Source organism: Tubulanus polymorphus, chromosome 4 (assembly GCF_964204645.1).
Source record: "Tubulanus polymorphus chromosome 4, tnTubPoly1.2, whole genome shotgun sequence".
NCBI lineage: Eukaryota > Metazoa > Nemertea > Palaeonemertea > Tubulaniformes > Tubulanidae > Tubulanus > Tubulanus polymorphus.
Genome location: NC_134028.1, coordinates 7,233,807 through 7,255,087, shown reverse-complemented (window position 1 = coordinate 7,255,087; position 21,281 = coordinate 7,233,807). Strand labels below are relative to the sequence as shown.

Here is a 21,281-nt window from a genome sequence, read left to right as displayed (position 1 = left end):
ATGCCTATGCGGACACGTGCGACCTGGTAAAACGTCATCGCAATGTACGATGCCCTGTTTGGGAAATAGCTCCTTTCATTGCGGAGGAGCTAATAACGTTTGGTCAATATACACTGCACCCACTAGTCTGAAGAAAATAGAACTAACTGTAACAGGTAGTCGCCCAAACGGTACGTATTTCGATTATTACGAAATGAATATCAAAATAATATGTAGCAGGCTCCAAAGCAAAGGCTCAGGATGCCTCCGCAAATTTTTTACCTCTATCCGATTTTTTGAAGTCCAGAATTAACTGTGAGCCTATATACAATGATGATGTTAAAGTTAAAACATGAGTTGTTTGTTATGATGTATAGTAACGGTCCCTTTCGAAATAATTCAAACTTCGTCATTTTAATTTCATCAGGAAAATTTGACCTATTCAGTAACGCAAACGTGGTCACCTCACCGTCTACTTTGACATCGGTGAATTTCACGTTCGCATTTTCTGATCGACCCACATCACCACGTCGTTCTCAGACAACAGGTAACGTTACAACCACGGTCGTCGGTGCCGGGAATCAAGCCATAGGAGTTACTGTTCGGGACGCGCTAAACTTCGGGCGATCTTCGAAATCGATTCAAGTAGGTTTTAAAGGGCGGACCTAGACGGGAGCACAAGGAAAACGTGCTCCCAGCGCAGTTTTACAATGCCTTATTGAAAAATACAATTTTTCCACCCGCAACTAATAAGACCGCAGTCTACAGCGCAAGATTTAGCTTCTATTCTCTTGCATTAATCAGTACCTACAAATTTCCAAATTTTCCAGATAAGACCCTTGTTTTGGCTGCGTGGATACTTACCTCGCTCTTTTTCACTACAATGCCCTTTTCAGTTCTGTGTGCTCCTGTCAAAGTCTGCCCCTGGAATTCGCCCTTGTAGTCTATAAGATGTTCATATATTCCTTTCTATCCAGATAAACGGTATAAGTTTGGAATAGTGATACATTCAATAGGCCTTTATTTTGATTATTAGACGCATGGAATCAGAAAGATGCAAAGAAGTCTTTTTATTGCAATATGTACATTGTTGTCAACTGGATTTAACAGCTATATTCCGTTATCAGGTTGAAGAGATGTTGTTTAAACCGCATCTGCAATGCCCGACTTCGGTGAACGAGTCGCAGAAATTCGAATGTATCGTGCTTCTCGGACAAGGCGTCAAAGCTAGAAATCTCGAAGTTGATCTACGTGACGGCACAGTACTAAAATTCTACAATCAAGGTATTGAATGTTACAACAGTTGAATAGATGAAAAAGCTAGAAGAGAATCTGACGTTTCGACTCAATTTTATGAGCGAGTTTCGAAACGTCAGATTCTCTTCTGATTTTGGGGTCAACTGTGTCGATCCTTATGGAATGGATCTGAGATAACTTTCTGTTAGCTCTTCGTTGAACAAATTGTAACCACTGGATACACAGATATTTTCTCTTTAGGAGGTAAATATAGGGGTTGGGAAGTTCCAAGCCGTTTGGAAGGAGTGAGATAGGATGTGCTCACAATGAATGTTTCCATTCTACTCATAGGATGCTTGACCTTGTTTCTTGATAATGACATCACTGGGAAATCAATATTGGACGCTGCAGGGCTTCCCCAGTGATGACATTATCAATTAAGGACATAATATTATAGAACATAGTATTAAAAGTTCAGCCATGTACTAGTGAGTCATTGGAGAAAACGCATCGCCAAGTATATCATCAAAGTTGAACATGCTCAATACACACTCAATTTCGCCTTTATACGTTATTGCAAATCCCAGAACAAATCGAAATTGTGTTGAACGTAGTACGTACGATTAGTTGAAGAAAGTAGTAGATTTTAAGACGACTGTTGCCACTATGATAGGTGATGATTGTACTGCATAAAATCTAAGGTCTAAGTAACTTATTTACCTGTTCTTATTGAGCATGTACCGTGGCGGCTAGTGCATAAGCAACCCCAAGTCACCGCTGAACTTAAGCTATTTTTCTATGTTCTTTCCACTTCTGATTAATTCTAAATTGCAGAGTCGACCGTGTTCTCAGTGGGAACGACCGAATGTCCGGAAAGCAATTGCACGGCAGGAGCTATCACCGATGATCATTACCTGTTCAACGATATCATTAGATACCACGGCACCATAGGACAATATGAGATCGACGTTAGAGGACCCGGGGATTTCCAATTCAAGGTTAGATTTCGAATCGTTGTTCTATCAATGCCGGGCAATCCGTCATCGTGGAAAACCGAAATCAAGGATCCCATGGAACAACTGTTATTTTGATGTCATTTCCAATCAAACTTAAAATTTGTTCCGAAATTAATTTAGAAAAGAGGTCGCCGAAATCCCTAATAAAGACGAGTGTTTCGTTTTAACTACTTGGCTACTTAGGGTTAACAAATTTAACTTGATTTGAAAAAATAACTGTTATTCAGTGACGCAATCCTGACGAGGTTATTTTCTTATGGCGCTGACATTTCAAATGTTTAACTCCCCATGTATGGTATCTCTTAGATATTACGGCCCACCTGTCAACTACCGAAGGTGTTTTGTTTTCGATCGTACAGTTGCATCGACCCTGATTTATCGCAATGCTCGAAAACCGAATCCGTCTGGGCTTTGAAATGTCAAGCGCCATTGGTGTACAGTTTCCGAAAGAAAGCTTGTATCGACAGTGCCGGGAAAGTGAAGATTCAAGGTTATTTCAAGAATTTCGATAAAGTAATGAAAACGTTTGAGACAGTCGTTTCTAGTACGGAGGCGATAACGAATACCGGTAGACAGACGTTTAAGATACGAAGTGGTAACACTACCGTCGAGCCGGGCGATGTCATCGTCGTCCAAAGCCCGAGTTTGAAGCTGGGGAGGTTACCAGTAACTTCGTTGTACGTCGCCTCGCGCAGTGGTCAGGCGGATAATCCGTACGTGCCACTCAATGCGCAGTTGATGGTTCGAGCGCATTTTCTTCGCGCTCTCGAAGTCCGATTCACTCACACCTACTCGCAAACAACGGCGAGCATGTTCAACGTGACCGCTTCGGTGTTAGGCGGTGAAAATTCAACGATGACTGTCAAGGTTCTCGTGCCGATTAGAAACGTGACGATTGACTCACCTGCCGCGGGTAGGTTTCAATTCGGACGATAAATATTAAAATGATAATGCTACAGCCTCATAATCGTGCTGAGTTACAAACTATCGTCGATTTTTCATCGATCATCAAGTTTTTAATTATCTTTTATTTCATTCCAGCGAAAACGAACGAAACAGTGACATTCTCAATACCACCTCATTACGGCAGTGACGTGAAATATGTTTGGAAATTCTCCACAAACGGTTCAGCAACTGGTGAAACAACTGAGAATCGAACAACTCATTCTTACTCAAAATCGGGCACTTACAACGTGTCTTTGAATGCCGTGAACGATGTCAGCTCTGATGATGTTTCGGTAAGTGTAACAATTCCCACCAAAAATATCTTGACGCTACTCTCAGAAATCGAACGGTAAAAATAGGTCCCTCAACCAAAAATATCTTGTCGCTGTTGTCAGAAATCAGTGGAAACAACAAAGATTGATACCATTTGTGTACAGCCTACCATTACAAATCTAGTTTTTATATTTCCATAAAAGTCATTCTGTAATCTTACATATCCTGACAAGACATTATGACCGCGTACGTGGTTCGTCACATATGCGTCAATATACTGCCTAATACCTGCCTAATGCCTGCCTCAATTAGCGTCGTCACGTGATCTATACATTTTCAGAAACAAATCATAATTCAAGACGAGGTTATGCAGTTAACGGTGAATGCAAGTAAGGAATTCATCAAATTGGGCGACTCCGTTGAGGTAGCCTGGTACATTTCCCAAGGTACGTACTATCAACGTAGTATTTCTTTTGTGAATAATTTCGAAAAAAAATCTGGAAATCATTAAGGGAAAACGATCGTGGAATAAGTCAATCTGTGTTCGGCATAAATATAGGTACTGATGTTGAAAGCGTAATGACAATGGAAGCTGGTAAAACAGTTGGGATCAAACCTGGAACTAAAGAACCGCAACAGAGTCACAGCGGTTAGTAGATATTTACTGAATTATATAAAACCATAATGATGACAATTCCATTTTGTTCGAGCTTGCGAATTACATCTCGGATCTCGAACTTAGCAAATCATTTCTGTATCAATAGTCCGGGAGCCCGACAAGAGCACTAACGTTGACGATATGGTTACCAAGGTCTGAAACCCTGGCAAATGAGATTTTAAAAATCCATGTCTAGAAATCTGAGTCTGGCATTTTATGACCCCTGCATTTTATCCCAGGAGTCTGCCAAACAAGGGGTAAAAACATATTGAAACAATTTTTCAAGGACACCCTTCAATCAATTCCATTCGAAAATCTACCCAAAGTGCTCTGGGCTACCGGAGTACAATATGCTATGTCTCAATTTATCATAGGACTGAGCGGGACGCTGGTTTATACGTACATCACACCAGGCAGCCGAACAGTAGTGGTAAACGCTACTAACATGGTCAGCTGGCAAGTAGCAAACTTAACCATACATGTACAGGCACCCGTCGGAAAACTGACTATGGAATCGCCAGTAAACGTGGCTGTTGATAAGACGAGGAATCTGACTTTCACGACGAATACGGGGACGGAATTAAAATTCAACGCCACTATCGACGGCGTTTCAATAGCCGATGTCTCGTTGTTGCAAACAACGCCGACCATCCAAGGAAAAATCGTTATTCCAGGCCTGACAAACGTCCACAACTACACACTTAATTTGACCGTCTATAACGATATAAGCGTTTCAACTGCCGTTTCGATTGTTGAAGTCGACGTGCCTTTTGCGGGCGATACGGAGGTCCTTTCGGCGGACCGCCCGTTCGCTCCGACGACCGAAGATGTGAATGTAACCCTGACGCCGGTAACAGCCACCCGGGTAACTGTACAATACGAGTTCGGAGACGGGACGACGTCGGTAAACGATTGGTTCGAATCTTGCGATAATACGACCGTATCTACGTCGCACCGGTTTTCTAACTCGGGCAACTTTACGATCAAAGCCACGCTGAAAAATCCGCTCGGAAGCGTGGTCAGGGAATTTACAATTCTCGTCCAACATCCGGTGAGAGCGATCAATTTCTCGTCGAATTCGCCGCTCGTTTTGCAAATTGATAAAGCAACCGACTTACTGATACCACTGAAAGGTAAATATTTCGATTTCCGATTTCAAAATCAAAACCGCTGTGTTCCGCTCCCGGCAGGTGTGGTGGGTTTGTAAGGACATCAAATTAAAAAGAAAATCAATCAAATAAATAAATAACAGGGTCAATCCCTATTTCAAGAAAACAAAACGTTGAATAGCAAAAAGATTAATATTTGATTCGATTTGTATTTTTATGAAATTACGATCGAAATAAAATAATACAATATAAATTCGACAAAATATTTGATTGGGGGGGGGGCGTGAAAAATACTTTCGTGCAAAATAACTATAGAATGTTTCCCTATTCTTCAATTTGTACCTATCTTACGAAACTTTACAGCGCTGGCAAATCTGACGTTTCCGCCCATCCATCATTTTAGGAATGGTAGGAACAAACTTCATTGCTTCTGCCGGGATCCCGTTCCCAACGGATCCTATGTACGCAATTTGGGTGGACGACTATAATCTAACGGACAACGGACCTTTCACCCTCGAGGATCGTCGAATCAACTTCACCATCAGCGAACCAGGAACTTACCTGGTACACGTGAATATTTCCAACCTGGTTAGTTTCCTGAACTACACCCATCGAGTCGAAGCGGATATAAAGATAGACGACGTCAAGTCCGCCTACTTCGACGTTAATCTCTCGCAAATCGGCAAAAACCTAACGTTCGGAGCTACGGTTATCGGAGGATCGCGGGTAAAGTTGATTTTCGAATTTCAAGACGGATTGAACGAAACGGTCGACGCCCAAGTCGGCAAACTGATTGTGGTGCAACACGCTTTTCAAACGGATGGCTTGTTTCTCGTCAACGTAACGGCCTTTAACAGCGTCAGTATGCTATCAACGACGAACAATATCCCGATGATTATTCAAATACCAGTCCGTCACGTGGGGTTACATTTCATTACAGCGACTAACGCCCCGATCCAGGAAATACCCCAAGGCGCCACCTACAATGCGAAATTTCAAGTAAAACTGGCAGAAAATAAACCCTTCCCGACTAATTTAACGTGCGCGATTGATTTCGGCGACGGCGAAAATGTAACTGATTTGATCGGCCAAAACGGGGCGCTCGGTCGAAGGAAAAGAAGGAGCTTAAGCTCGTCAGTTTGTACAATAGCCGGTGGATGCGTTTTGATAGAAATACCGCACGTTTATAAAAACGGCAATCCGTTCCAAGTTCGGGCAAACCTCACCAACGCTGTCTCACAGAAATCTTTGAATATCACGGCCAACATATATGCAAAAATTGTGAACTTAGGCTTTAAGATCGTGTATCTCGATCCCTATAATCCTGGATTGGAAAAAATGCGCGGTGGTTGGATGTTAAACGGTAAACAAAACGCCTACCCGACTAGTTATGGAATCTATGGCATTGCAACGCGCGACTGGGGCTCGCACATGAATCTAACGTGGAAATTCGGCGCAAAAACCAACGCCGTCATCTACAACAATCTAACATCGAGCGAACAAGTATTTAACACTCCGCAGACGATCACGGTCGAGCTATCGGCCTCAAACGTATTGAACGCTGCTACAGCACAGGCGCAAACCATAGAACTGAGATACCCGGTGGGCGATATAAATCTTATCATGGAGCCGGTCGTTATCAGAAATACGACTATGACCGTTAAATTGAAACTAGGAAATAATGCCAAAGAAGCTTGCTATTATATAGATTTCAAAGATATCGACGCTACGCCGTGTCGGGAGTACATGTACGGCGACGCCGTATCCTGTCAGAGGGGCGAACACGGTTCAAAAATAGCCGCTCTAGCGCCTAAATGCAAGAAATTCTTCACTGCAAATGGACGTAGCCGATATAGCAATGGCATACAGTTGCCGAAAATGAAAATGATGACGGCCGCATTTTATATGGTTGTATTGGACGCGGTGAACGTCGTAAGTCATCGAACTTTACCGATCCAGTTGATAGTTACTCGCGGGCCGTGTTATCCCCCGAATGTCACTCTTCAAATTCCGGACATGTGCGCGCAACCAGATGCGAACACGAAATATCCCGACTGTACGAACTACCGAAGATACCCCGGCTCTTTCGGCGTGCTACGATCGGAAAGTCTCGTCGTGAATTCCGTGCCGATTCTGAATTGCACTTCGTCGAAAATCGCCAATTACACCTGGACGATTTTCAAACAAGAAAACGGCGAGTTCGTCGAGATGGCCGAAGACGAGTTGAACGGTACTGTATTGTCGTCTTCTAGTTTACGGATGATATACTTCGCGCCTCGGTTTTTCTCGTACGGCAACTATCGGCTGAAACTGAACGTATCCATGCACGAAGAGCAGGGTATTTTTACGGTTGTATCCGGCGAGATTTTCGTAATAAGAACGCCGTTAGTCGTCAGCATAAAAGGTGGTTACGAGGCGACTATGAAATGGTTCGCTAACGTGACAGTGGCCGCCGGTGAACTCACCTACGATCCCGACGATCCAGATAGAGACATGTCGAAGTTACAATTCGAATGGTATTGCAAAAAGTACTGCGAATCTTTCGCCAATTATGACCAGTATTTGAACGTGATCAGTGAAGGGAAGCTGTGTAATCCATCGGAATTGACTCCGTTATTAGATGCGGCCAGCGCCAGCCAGTCCAGTAGAGCACTCACTACCGTCGGCTGTGTCAAATACGCGGATGAAATACAATATCCAGGTAGGGAATGAAATATGCATGTATGAATGTGTATTGTTCTTTAGCCAGCACCAATTTCACTGATTACAATGTTCACAGGCACTCCTTGGCGAAAAGTGTTGCATAACGTACCTCTTGAAGAGAAATGTCTTAAAGCCTTTGAGCTTTTAAAGGCATCAATGATAATCTTAATAATTTGAAAATCTAGTGGATTTTTCCCTTTCGACCACCCTCCTTTTCCTTGAAAAATCCTGGGCACGCCCACGGAATCGATTATTTTCATTTGTTCGAACAGCTAGAATGCCCTTTTTACAGGTTTAATGTACGACGCAAAAGGTAAACGCATCGATACGGCCAGCTTCGTGGTTGATACCGCTAACTGGAATGAAGCTTTCAACATCGTGTTAAAACTCAGAATACTGAAATATGACCCGTTTTGGAAAGACGTAAGAAAAGCTGTAGTTGAGCAGTTAGTATCAGTTGTTAACGGCGACCCACCTGACATCAAAATGATGTAAGTGTTATCTTTATAGCAGAAATACAGCCACCCATTTGGCACAGCCTCTCATTTAGAGGTTTCAGTATAGTTTTCAAAGTACATCTGCCTTCTGCGACGTATCCTCAAGCGCAAGCAACTAAATTCTAAAAATTTCAAAAATACGTACGGCCAATGATATATGAGGCATGTATCCTTTTTGGTACATTTTTGGTAACTATTTTGCATAACATCCATGTGAATTTTTGGTAAATATTTTTTTGTTTTAGATGTGTTACGAACTGTCAAAACAAAATGAATCCCAGCAGCCGGTTTTCGATAGGGACTACAATCACAAATTTCCCCGGGCTTCGCGATTTCGGTTTCGAGTAAGTAGCCGCCCACCTCTCCGATCGTGAATGATGATCGATCAAATTGCTCGATATTCTCGAAATATTTCGAAGTGACAAACTGGATATACATTGATATGAAAAAAATCGTATTTTAGTTGGACGCTGAGAGAAATTAAAATGGATCGGCACACAATCAGTTTCAATACAATTGCGCTAGAGGACTGGGCGAAATCAGTGCCTACCGGTGTTACGCATGATTACATTTCTATATACCCGTCCGTAGACGGTTATTTCAATAATTTGATACCCAATCCAAATACGAGATACTCGCTACTGGTGCATTCGTGGAGGACAGCAAACCCGAAAATCAAAGGTATGAAATGATCGTGTTTGTCTGACGTATTCAGCTTTACTGGATAAATCTTTAGCGACGACGTTTTCCAAATGGTTTTTGTTTTTAGGCCAGTCCCTGGCTTATAACTATGCCGAGGGGTGGGGGCGAAAAATGCAAACAAACAGCGAAATGGTTTCCAGAGGAATAACTTTGTTCATCTTTCTCTTTAATCGTCTTAGAAGTGCCCTTTCGTATCTGCGTGTGCGAAACTAGTCTGCGGATTCATGTTTGAATGGTTTAATAATAGGTTGTTTTCTTCTTTAGACCTGAGGATGAATGTATTAACTAATAACTTAGTTTACCCCAGATATAACTACAAAACGGACCCAAGGATTTTTTGCATTCATAGGAAAAGCCAGTCAGCCGTTTGAGATTAACGATACTCCGAAGGAAGGGATTTGCGGTGTAGAGCCGGTGGAAGGAACGGCAATCGCTACAGAGTTCAATGTATTCTGTAGTAAGGATTGTAGCGATCCGGATGGTCCACTTCAGTACAAGATCGCTTACAGGGTAAAACCTACAGATGACCCCATATGGATTTACCATGGTGAGATATTTAAAACCTGAGATATAGAAAGTTACGTGAGCTGATGGCTGTAACTATTTAAGCAATGTAAGCGCCAAATGTTGGCTACCTCGTCGCTGTGATTTCAAAAAACAGATTTGTCTTTTGAAGAACAATTGAAAATCTAATATTTTTACAACCACAACAATTATGCTGGAATTGCTTTGTAGATGGCATACTTTGGCATACTATTTTCAGATTGCAATTTCATACTGCAGTTTTGCTATGATTTTCAATTCAATTTCAGGTAACAACGCGACGATGGAGAAACCCTCAATGTTACCGACAGGTTTAGCGTCGAATAACTATCTCTTGAATGTGACATTGCGTTGTTTAGATCGACTGGGTGCTCTAACTGATATGTTCCTCTCAGTCAAAGTACGTCGGGCTTTTCATGAAATAAAAAGTGACTATGTATTGATGAAAATAAAAATCTTCTTCGCGACGTCATCATGTTTTCATTGGCGATTCATTACATTCAAAATCACAGAAAAAAACAACCCTAAAAGTATTTTTTGGATATATTAGATTTTAAGGTATTCTATATATAATATACATTTAGAATAGCTTTACGACATAGTTTGGTAGGTTGCAGCTTGTGTCGTCACAATATGACAACAGTGCATAGTTGCATGAGAATGGTCAGCTTTGTAGCAATTTCGATACATTCAACTTTAACATTCCTTTAAAAATCTAAAAGCCACTCTTCCGTAAGTTCAGGAATATAAAGCGGGTAATAATTTTACAGGTGCTGCCACCTACGCCTCAAACCATTGCCAATAGTCTGTCCAAGTGGTCAGTGGTTGAAGCGACGATTCGGGATCAGTTAGCGGCAGCTAATCTAGCAGGATTCGCTCAGTTTATTGGTTTATACGGCGGCTATCTGAATAACGAAGCGGCCAGGGATGATGCACAGTTCAACGATTGTAAGCATTCTCTACACGTAGCACATAACGTTTGGAGTGATCGGACAGATGACTCCGAGCATAAAGCCTCTTAAAGTTTAAAAGGATCCCATCCATACCTTTGTCTGAATAAATGGGTACTTAGGTGTACGGTGTCCGCAAATTGTAACACGACATTGACAAGGTTGGATATGAAGATTTCTGTAGTTTTCTCGGGGATTTGAACGATTCGGTTTCTTTCTATTATCTTTATCAGCATTTAATATCGTTTATATTCGATTGTCTGGAACTATGCAATTCAGTTCGATAGTAAGGAATTTGAGAGTTATTTGTAATTCATTCTTTTTGTTTTCAAAAACAGATTTGAACTCGTTGAATCAAACGTTTGAAGCAGCGAACATACCACCGAGGAATCAATCCCTTATTGACAGACAAAAAGTTAGAGAAAAGGTAATTCATTGATAAAACAACCGATTTTATCAACGGTAGCCATATCCTGTCCTACAAGTAGACTTGTTTCTCGGGTTAACATTCGACCCGACATTACTAGAGAGCAATGCCGCATTACTCAGCAAGGTTGGGACTGATGCTAACAACTCCAGTTGATCGAGATTCGAGAAAAGGATTTGAAAATGTTTTCGACCGACAACTTCATGAATACCAGAAATTTGGCATCAGTCTTACCCCGATGATGCACATTTTGTATATGATTTAATTTCAGTATCGTGAATTAGTTGTGGGCGAATATACATCGATAACACCCCCGACCATCGGCGTTTTGAATCAGCTAGCTTCGGCGTTAGGTGTAGTGACCGCGCGTCATGACGAGTTATCAATAAGAACGATTGTAAGTTGTAACTAAATAGAAAGTATCATCAAGTTTGACGAATTATGGTTGAAAGTAAGACCAAATTAAGTAAACCCCTATAATACCCATTATGTCACGTCACTTAATAAGGTCTACAGAAAACCGCTTACATGATGGAACCAGTGTTTTAGAATTCATAGGTTTTCAATCTTTGTTTTTCATGTAAACTAGGAATTGCTTTACGCAATACTGACGGATTACTGTCATCTGTCAATTCAACGCGCGGGTCAAGTTGAAAGTTCTGCCGAAGACATTGAGAGCGTTAGCAGGTTTTTACTGGCAGTTGTCGGTAGGTGATTTCTAAGACTATACACTAATTTAGATATGATTCCTTTCCGATTGTATTCAACTCCAAATGTAATATTCTAACAGAACCGTTTACAACTGGCTCTGAGCGACCAGACCCTATACGAAATAAATGATCATTATTTCTAATACGACGAAAAATGTTTCATTCAAATTTAACGTGGGGATGTGGAAGTAGCTCTTGGAGCGCTGGTCCGCGATCAAATGCAAGCTCTTAATGGCCATTTTTCTTTTCTCTGACCAAAGATTTCGTAGATTCATTTTTTAGGGTAAGTAAACTAGTTTTATTATCTATAGGAAATGCGGCTATTGGTGCTGGAGAGGTCAGCAAAAATGCGCAAAAAGAAATTACCATGTATGAATCGATGTTGAATCCGAATAATAAACAACGAAATACTCCTCCTACGAAAACTTTATCTCCGGCTGAAATACAGAAAGAAATAACAAAACTGACTGATGTTGTAGATACGGTATGAAATATTGAATAACTTTTAACAGCGCATTTAGTTTTAATGGTTGAGTCGTAAGTATTCTTTAACCCTGTTAAACGCCGCCGATTACCTTTGCAAGTCGGTCACTAATTGATTCATTTCTTACGACGGTTTATCATATAAGTCCCACACATAAAAAATGCATGTAATTTCCGCAAAGAGAATAAGCCATGCTTTTTGGCTATCCATGTACACATACTAGCCCTAAAAGGCTAAAATGCTATACGAATTTGGTTACCAGAAAATGTATGATATACATTTAGGTATGGCCAATATTTTACTAGGGGTTTGAAGACAATATGAGATTTCCAGATAAGTGACTTAACATATTTGATTATCAATATCACTCATTTGGTTTTGCATGATACGTCTTTCGAATAGACATGTTTATGTTGTCATGATCATTTCAGGCTAAACAGTATATACTGGATTTGAACACATTAACTAAATCGTGCATGGTCATGATTGTGATGCAACGAAAAGTTCCTGGCGAGGACCCGAGCGTTATGACAACTGCATCAATGAGTATGAGTCTAGAAAAGAGGTTTTCCGGACAGCTATCGAAGAGTAAGTATCGAATGTTCGAATTATTGCTATCTGACTCAACTTACTGAGATACTTTGTTTGCGCTTTAGAACCTATCACGCCTGGCAAGAAAAACTCAAAGGATAAAATAGATTTGCCTAATCCATCGTTGATAGTCGGAGAAGGGAATGAAACGACATACTTTGTAGAAACAAAGGTTAGTTTTTATGTTGTGGGACTTCAGATGTTACAAGTAACTTCTTCGAAATTTACAAGTAACTCCTATATCTCCTCGAGAAATCGAAAAATGCATATTCACGTTTCTCTTGTTCTTCGTTTTTAAGTGTCTTTCGATCAGTTCAAACATTTACACATTTTCGAATAACACCGGAAGCAACGCGGAAACGAAACCCAAGAAAGTGACGTCAGGACTACTGTCTTTAGATCTGAGAAATGAAACCGGTGCCCCGATGATCGTTGGCGATCTGCCAGATCCGATCGTACTAGTTATCGATAGGAAACGAAACAGCGTAAATATCGCAGCAAAGGAAAATGATGATTATTCTAATTTGCAATAATCTACATTGCGCTGAAATCATGCTTTTGTATTGTACTTAGATTCCAGATATAAGTGTTGTAGAATCGACGAAGCCAAGTGAAGATATGCTGATCCATACTGTGACGGTACCACTCGACGCAACGTTCGGCGTTAAAGTTGTATTGAGTGAAAATGCTACGGACCTCTTCAACGGCACAACAGAATCGACTACCAACAACACCCAACAAGCCTCAACAGCAACGTTATCTTCAATTTCAAATATCACTACTTCAAATACGGTTACATCCCCGAGTTCCGTTGTTACATCTCCGAGCTATCCAACTTCCACTAGTCCTCCCCAGACTACTTTACTAAATTACACAGTTTCTGCGACTCCAGGCCAGACATCGGACACTTCTTCATTTACTGCGACTGATGTCACCACTACTCTCGGTTCAACTACCGGTATAGCGAATACCAAAACTGTTGTCACTGGGACATCTACATTAGTGACCTCACTGACAAATTCTACTTCGTCGATAAGTACAACAATCAATGTTACTACAGCTCCGATGCAAGGTATTCGGGTTCTTTTTATTGCCACAATCTACATAATCAAAGTTACCTCTGTTTGTGTTTCCACAGTTTTGATCTGTGAAACTTTTTTATATCAAGCGTTGATTTAAATGCGTGGATGAAAGATCATATCGAAGAACGTAAACTACTTCTATTGGTACAACTACCTGTCATATGCAAAAATCAAACAACATTGCCCATTGTAGTAAGAGTGTGTATACACTTTCCTGAATTGTTCAATTTCTTTAAGATCCTCCTGGCGGTATCGTTCTCTCGGATAATATAACGAGATTCGTCGTTTTCGTCAAAGTCGGTTCGCACCCAACAGTTTCTAACCACGACTTCAACTGCACGCTGCCGCTTCATGCTGAAACAGCTGTGAATGGCAGCACTGCCAATCAGTCGGCGGAAAGAGATCCGAATACGTGCTTGTTTCACAACATTCTTAATGGGTAAATAATGCTTCAACACCACGTTTTAATTATCCTGTATAAGTTTAACAGTTTTGATCCAAAATCTTTCAAATTATACTTTGCGCAAGCAAGAAACTTTCCGAAAAAAAATATTCAGCCGTTTTACACAGTAATCATACTGAATGGCATTCTTCTTGCAGAACTGATAAGCCAGTTTATGTTGGGATCAAGGCTTTCAACGGAACTATAGGTTCGATACTTGATTCTACAACGCAAACATGTATTTTTGAAAATTAATTCCGAAGTTTTCCATATTTCATCATCGAGATTCTATTCTACGATACTTTTTCAGATCCTGCCAATGCAACCGTCGATGATTACATGGAAACTTTGTACAACGCGTCGTTTTTCACCGCTGATTGTTTATTCTGGGATCCCGAGGCGGAAGAATGGTCGAATGCTGGCTGCACGGTAAAATATCCTTCCAATGGAAAACGCTCTTATACTTCGTCTGAAGATAAATACGATTTTCGAGGAATCATCAAAATCAAAATTAACATCTATCTTTGACTGGCCGTTGATGCTGGCCCTACAATTCGTTTTTGTATCAAATCTACTAGAAGGCTACCTTCGTTCTTGAGTCGAGGCGCTGGCCACCAGTCAAATCAAACTCTAAATTTTAGATATAGTTCGAAATTTCTGTCGCTAATTGTTTCTATATTCTGCCACAGGTTGGTGACCTAACTACTGGTGATAGCACGCAGTGTAAATGCACTCATTTGACTACGTTCGGGTCGTCTTTTACAATTCCTCTACCGAAAATAGATTTTAGCGGCGGATTTCTGAATCCTAACGACAATCCAGTGGTGTTCGGTACGATGGTATCTCTGCTATGTTTGTACCTCATTCTACTGATCTGGGCCGTAAAAGCCGACAGAAAAGATCTGATTAGGGTAAGAGTTTAAACGTGAACAAGAATAAGATGAAATGTACAAAAATAAGATATCTTCCTCAAGGGGAGGTGCAAGGGTGCACGCCCCCCTCAAAGTGTCAAGTTACCCTGAAATTTTACGGGAAAATGAAGAATATTAAACTGATTCCTAGAAAGTTTGAATTCATACATGTATTTCATTATATCATTTCGATAGGCTGGTTCCACACCGCTGCCGGATAACGATCCCCGGGATAAATACATTTATGAAATACTTGTAACCACAGGAGAAGCGAAAGAAGCCGGTACCAACTTGTATTCCTTTTGAAAGATCCATTCACAGATTCATTATCTGAAATACTTGTTTCATGTGCGTCATCGTATGTATATATTTTCAGGTACGACAGCTCAAGTATCGTTCGTATTGACCGGCGAAGATGGCGATACGGGTCCCAGAGTCTTGATGGACGAGAAAAGGAAGGTTCTTCAAAAAGGCGATATTAATTCTTTCATAATGGTGGTGCCGAAACCACTGGGAAACTTAGAGCACTTACGGTAATATGTCTAATACGTTACAATAATTCTAAGCGATATTCCATCAAAATCTGACGTAAGAGAATTAAATGTTTCTAAATGTCAGAGTTTAGATCTTCAATCTAAAATACAAGACTCATTTAGTTTCACTACTAAATCTCAATGATAAAAACTTGATTTTTCCAATGTATCGTTTCAGTATTTGGCACGATAATGGTGGAAAGAATCCGTCTTGGTTTTTCAATCAGATGCAAGTAACCGATATTCAAACTCTAGATAGATTTCTGTTCATTTGTGACAAATGGTTGGCCGTAGAACAAGAAGATGGTTTGGTGAGTTCCGATCTCTTCTACTCTACTAGGAACTTTGCGATTTGCCCGAGCATTGTAAAGACTAGTACAACCAAGAAAAGTTCTTTGCTAGAATAGTTTTTATCAAATCCGCACTGATAAGCACTAACAATGGGCCGAAATCTAGATTGCTTGAAACGTGAAATCTTAACATTCCAGCAGTTTGGACATGAATAGCATGCGCCAAACCTTGCAATTAGTAAAAACTTTTTTGATAAATTCCATCATTAGGCCTATGTATAGCATTAATGTGAAAATGAACCTGACGTTGACTTGAGATAATTCGATGTTTTTTTTTCAGATCGACAGAATAATTCCCCTAGCAGGAGACATCGAAATGAAAGCGTTCAACTATCTATTCTGGTCGAAAACTCGCAAAGACCTCTCCGATGGGCATATTTGGTTATCAGTTTTCAAAAGACCTCCGAAAAGCAACTTCACGCGCGTTCAAAGATTGACGTGCTGTTTAACTCTGGTCTACGTGTCGATGATGGCCAGTTTGACGTTCTACAAGGCGATGGCGATGCGTCAAAACGTCACGCAAATAGTCATCGGGCCGATCAAGTTTACTCTCGAGCAGCTGGTCGTTTCTATCCTGGCATCGTTGATAATCGTACCGGTGAATGTGTTTATCGTGCTGCTGTTCAGAATGTCCGGTCCCTGGCCGCCGAACGCCTGTGGCGAATGTCGCCGCAATAAACGCGTGTGCGACTCGAAATACAGCGAAATGAAGTCGGACCAGGCTTCAGAGGCGATGGAAATCGAGTTGCAGAACGAAAAAGAGTATCTAGATACAGGCACGTAATCGCGTGCAAAAGAATCAAGTCCGTTTTGACTAGAAAGAAGCTACTTATTATACTAACCATTTGTGAAACACTATTCCGTGTTGTAACGATATATAGAAAATCCCACACTAATATTACGGAATAAAACGAGACAAGTAGTACTGTAGATTAACTATTGTAGATTTATTTGATGCTCGAGCTTTCGCTACTAATAAATAGTTATTAGCTTCACCATGTGAATGAGTTCACTCATTCACCTGATGAAGTGCCTAATAGTACTACTCGTCTCGTTATCTATCCTATATCCGGTTAACATGGCTACTCTACGAATCTTAATATTACGGAAGAGAAATTCTGAAAAGTTTCCTCAAAGCTATAAATTCATTTATTCAACGTTTCGACTATATCCTAATAGTCATCTCCACCAATCATCTTCTGAAGATGACTAGTAGGATATAGTCGAAATTTTGAATGAATAAACATAAGCGTTAAGGAAACTTTTCGGACTTAATCTTCCGTAGTATAAGCGTGGGTTTTTCTACATACTTATTTCACTATTCATTTTTACTTTTTTCAGGCGAGAGAAAGTCCGCTACACCATCGCGTCGAAGTTGGAACGACACTCAAAACAGTCAGAAAATCAGTTTCACCGACGCCTCGGGCTACGGGAAAATACCGGAATCACCGAAAAAGGAAGACCAGAAAAAGAAAAAGAAGAAACTGGTTTTACCGTGGTGGTGTGTGATTGTCGGCCACACGATTGCATTCATTGCCGTGGCAGTGAGCTTCTATTTCGCCAACATGTTCTCTAAAGACCTCGGGTTAGCCGGCTCTAAAGAGTGGATTGCATCATTCGGTATTTCTCTCGTCCAGTCGATTATGCTACAACAACCGATTAAGGTAGCGGTGGTACATTAGGATAATCTTAAGTGAATTCGAACTTGCCGCATTTTTCGAATTGTATTTGTAAAGAAGTGCATCTTTTTGCTAAGTCGATCGATTTCTTGCAAATAGTTCTTCTAAAGCATATCATCCCTTCTTTGGATTTTCATCCAGCTGTGTGAATAATTGTTTCGTTTTCATGCACTTTTGTCAGGTTTTGTTTTTGGCCCTTCTTTACGCCCTGATCATCAAGAAACCCGACCTGGAAGAACCGGACGAGAGCGAGTACGACAACAGTCTCATGGACAACGAGGAGTGGTTGCACGATCCGTACGGCACCTCTCCCGATATTAAAGAAAAAATCGCTCGTTATAAAGCCATACCGTTGCCGCCGGACGAGGAAGAGCTAAAAGCCGCCAGGGATAAGAGGTACATACGAACGATATAGGCCCATGTAGGCCATTCCCATCATGGAATTAAGAATCCATGTTCCAATGAAGATGACAATGGCAGAGATGCATGACTATCTCACCTAGGGCTTCAAAGGCTTTTTAGTCGGAATCGTTGTTTGCTTTAAATGGTTAACTAAAAAAACGATTTCATACTATTTAACTATTTCCCAACTTTTGAGAAACACTGATGCAGTTCCTCAGTCGTAAGCATGGTGATCTTACCCATGAAACTGGTATCTGGTATACTGTCGGATTAACATTGTCTATTCTCATCTCGTTTAGGCTTAAAGAAATCGAAATGGTGAACATTATCTGGGAGATCATATTCTACACGATATTCGTTGGAATTCTGATAGTTTTGTCGTATGAAAATCGAGACACGAGATCTCACTACTTCTATAAAGACATAGAGAACATATTTTACAACGATAGATACACCAGAAACAACAGCGTGGGAACATATGCCTTATCCGCCGTGAGTTTCAATGGTTTGAGCAATTCAATCGCTTTTTAATCCCTTCGGACAAGTCCTTAAAACTAATGAGATGCTATGGAAATACTCAGAATTTCGGGATATTTCTTATTTTCCCTGGATCTGAAATGGCGGACAGCTTGTCACTGTAGCCTTTCTCTGCAGGTGAGGAATTTCGATCAGTTTTGGGATTACGCCGAAAATTCGCTGGTGCCTGGAATGTTCGGGTATGATATGTTCCCGGGTGACGATTGGTACAAATATAAAAATTACATCGTTGATCGACAGGCGTTGAGAGTCTGCGTCCCACGTCTACGTCAGTTACGAACAAAACCTGGTAAGTTGTCCTGTTTTTACTAAATCGCCATTGGTTCTAAAAAGACACTATTCATTTTCATCGTTAATCGTGTGCGTCCAATTCCTGAAAATCATCCAAATGAATAGGTGCTTTGATGTTCTATCCGATAGACTTTTTCCGTACTTGAACATACATCCTACGAGTAAATTTCTTTGTAGTCACATGCAACTCGAAATTAGATCAGTTGTTTGGTGATGTATGCCGGCCTAGCTATAGTATGTTTAGTCAAGAGGAAGGAAATTACAAAGCAGGATGGATTCCCGTTAATAAATCAGGTAAATAGACTCTATCTTGAAAATTTGTAACTAATTCAGCGTGCAAATAAGATGTTGATATACGCATAAACCGTAGTTACAGCCTCAAGGTCGGTTCTTCCATCACTCCATCGAGAAATGATGGCTGTTGCCTTTATTTCAAAATCCCCACATTAATAATTCAGATTTAATCAACTCTATTCATCTTTAGATTGGATATGTTGTTAACATTTTTCTTGATTACACGTACAACCACTCGTAAAAACTTTTGTGATCCAATATTCTAGATCCAAATGATAAACCGGATTATGGATTCGGTTACTCATCGGCCTGGACACTCAAGGGTTCGCCTACGTCTGGGAAATTTGCCACGTACTCCGGCGGCGGTTACGTGGTGAATTTGGGAACTCAGCCGAAACAAGCTCTGCGCACTCTAAAAGCGATTAAAGCTGGAAACTGGTTGGATAAGAATACAAGATGTATCATCATTGAGTTTTTACTTTACAACAACAACGTTCGCTTGTATGGTGTGGCGTTTCTCCTCGTGGAATTCCTGAATAGCGGAGGTAATAACATACATAGAGTAATATAGACGAGCCCATAATAATACAATATGGCTGCACCCAATCAAGGAACTAAATAAACGATAGTCCTGACTACAGTTAGTTGTAAAACTAGGTTGCCTGCCAACGAAAATTCCGATTTTTTTAATCAAATATTTTATATATCAATTATATTACTATTTTTCATCATTTATGTTTCAAAAATATCGAATTTTGTCAGAGTGTATGAGCCCACAGTACAGCCAACATGACGATATGTAACGAAAACGTCCACAACGTGTTGAGATGTGATGGACAACTATCAAAAAATCCAATTGTACTTCTCCCAGTTGAAGCAAAATCACGATTAATTCAGTGGTTTAATTCAGAATCGTGCTCTCATTTCAGGTGCATTTACAAAGTATAAAGTGACAGTAATGCGCCTGGAGAAAGGAATGACACCTACAAACTCAGTGATGTTCTTTTTCCAATTCATTTTTCTCGGGTTCCTGGTCTATTTCGCGGTGCGAGCTTCGAAGAGACTGCGGAAAATCGGTCGACGCCAATATTTCAGTGTAAGTATGACATACGTGTCAACATATGAAAATTAAAATGAGTATTTATGTTACTTTTTGATATCGGATTTTACTGAGTTATACTTTTTTCTAACGACTGCGTGTCTGACTATTAATCCGGTGAAACCGTTACAATAATGTTGATATATATTGATATCTAATATGCGTTGTGGTGTGAGTTGATGTGCACTGTCAACAATATTGGCTTTCAAAATAACGATTACAATTATGAATCTTTGGGTTTATTTCTTAATTAGATATATTTCATAACTCTTATTCTATTTTCTTAATGATAAGAATTTTGACATGTGCACTACATCATCGATAAATGTGGGTTAGACTGGTCGCCGGTCAATTCAATTCAATTATCGATATAATCAAATCCAAAATAAGTTTATTGATCCCTATCCATACAACTTTATCACATTTTATTGTTTGTCGACAATATTAAGCAATATACGTGTTATTTTTCGAGGCGTCAATAAACGTTCAAGATAGTTTTCTTGTTTTTGCAGTCATTTTGGGATGTTTACGAGTTTGCGGTGATATTCATGGGATTTGTGGCCATATTCATGCAAATAGTGCGATTCTTCGGGGCGTACGCAATGGCTGAAATGATGACGGACAGAACCAAATTCATAAATCTCGACTATGTCGTTTTGTATGACGAGGTAATTTTCACGGAATACAACTAACGAAACTAGAAACGAATAAACTAGATATCCAATTCTGAGTACATGGTCATCTATTTGTAATGTTAAACGTCATTATATATTTTCAGTTGTCGGTTTACCTACTCGCAATGATCGTATTTCTATCGACACTTCAAGGCTTAAAGCTA

General features: G+C 40.4%; 1 protein-coding gene across 1 annotated transcript; it reads left to right on the top strand.

Annotated features, from left to right (window-relative positions):
* The first annotated feature begins 1,115 nt into the window (after positions 1-1,115).
* LOC141903499 (uncharacterized) lies at positions 1,116-21,276 on the top strand. The gene is made up of 39 exons (XM_074791620.1): positions 1,116-1,263; positions 2,050-2,213; positions 2,538-3,144; positions 3,273-3,469; positions 3,790-3,895; positions 4,009-4,098; positions 4,482-5,240; positions 5,620-7,917; positions 8,212-8,410; positions 8,662-8,760; positions 8,880-9,097; positions 9,468-9,665; positions 9,931-10,061; positions 10,432-10,609; positions 10,950-11,038; positions 11,310-11,435; positions 11,628-11,745; positions 12,060-12,232; positions 12,664-12,820; positions 12,889-12,995; positions 13,123-13,308; positions 13,397-13,895; positions 14,143-14,344; positions 14,506-14,555; positions 14,658-14,776; positions 15,037-15,258; positions 15,454-15,541; positions 15,635-15,791; positions 15,970-16,102; positions 16,422-16,917; positions 17,483-17,805; positions 18,002-18,216; positions 18,522-18,714; positions 18,877-19,048; positions 19,611-19,889; positions 20,274-20,440; positions 20,956-21,111; positions 21,222-21,239; positions 21,271-21,276. The coding sequence occupies exons 1-39, from the start codon at positions 1,116-1,118 to the stop codon at positions 21,274-21,276; spliced, it is 9,843 nt and encodes a 3,280-aa protein (XP_074647721.1).
* Positions 21,277-21,281: the final 5 nt, after the last annotated feature.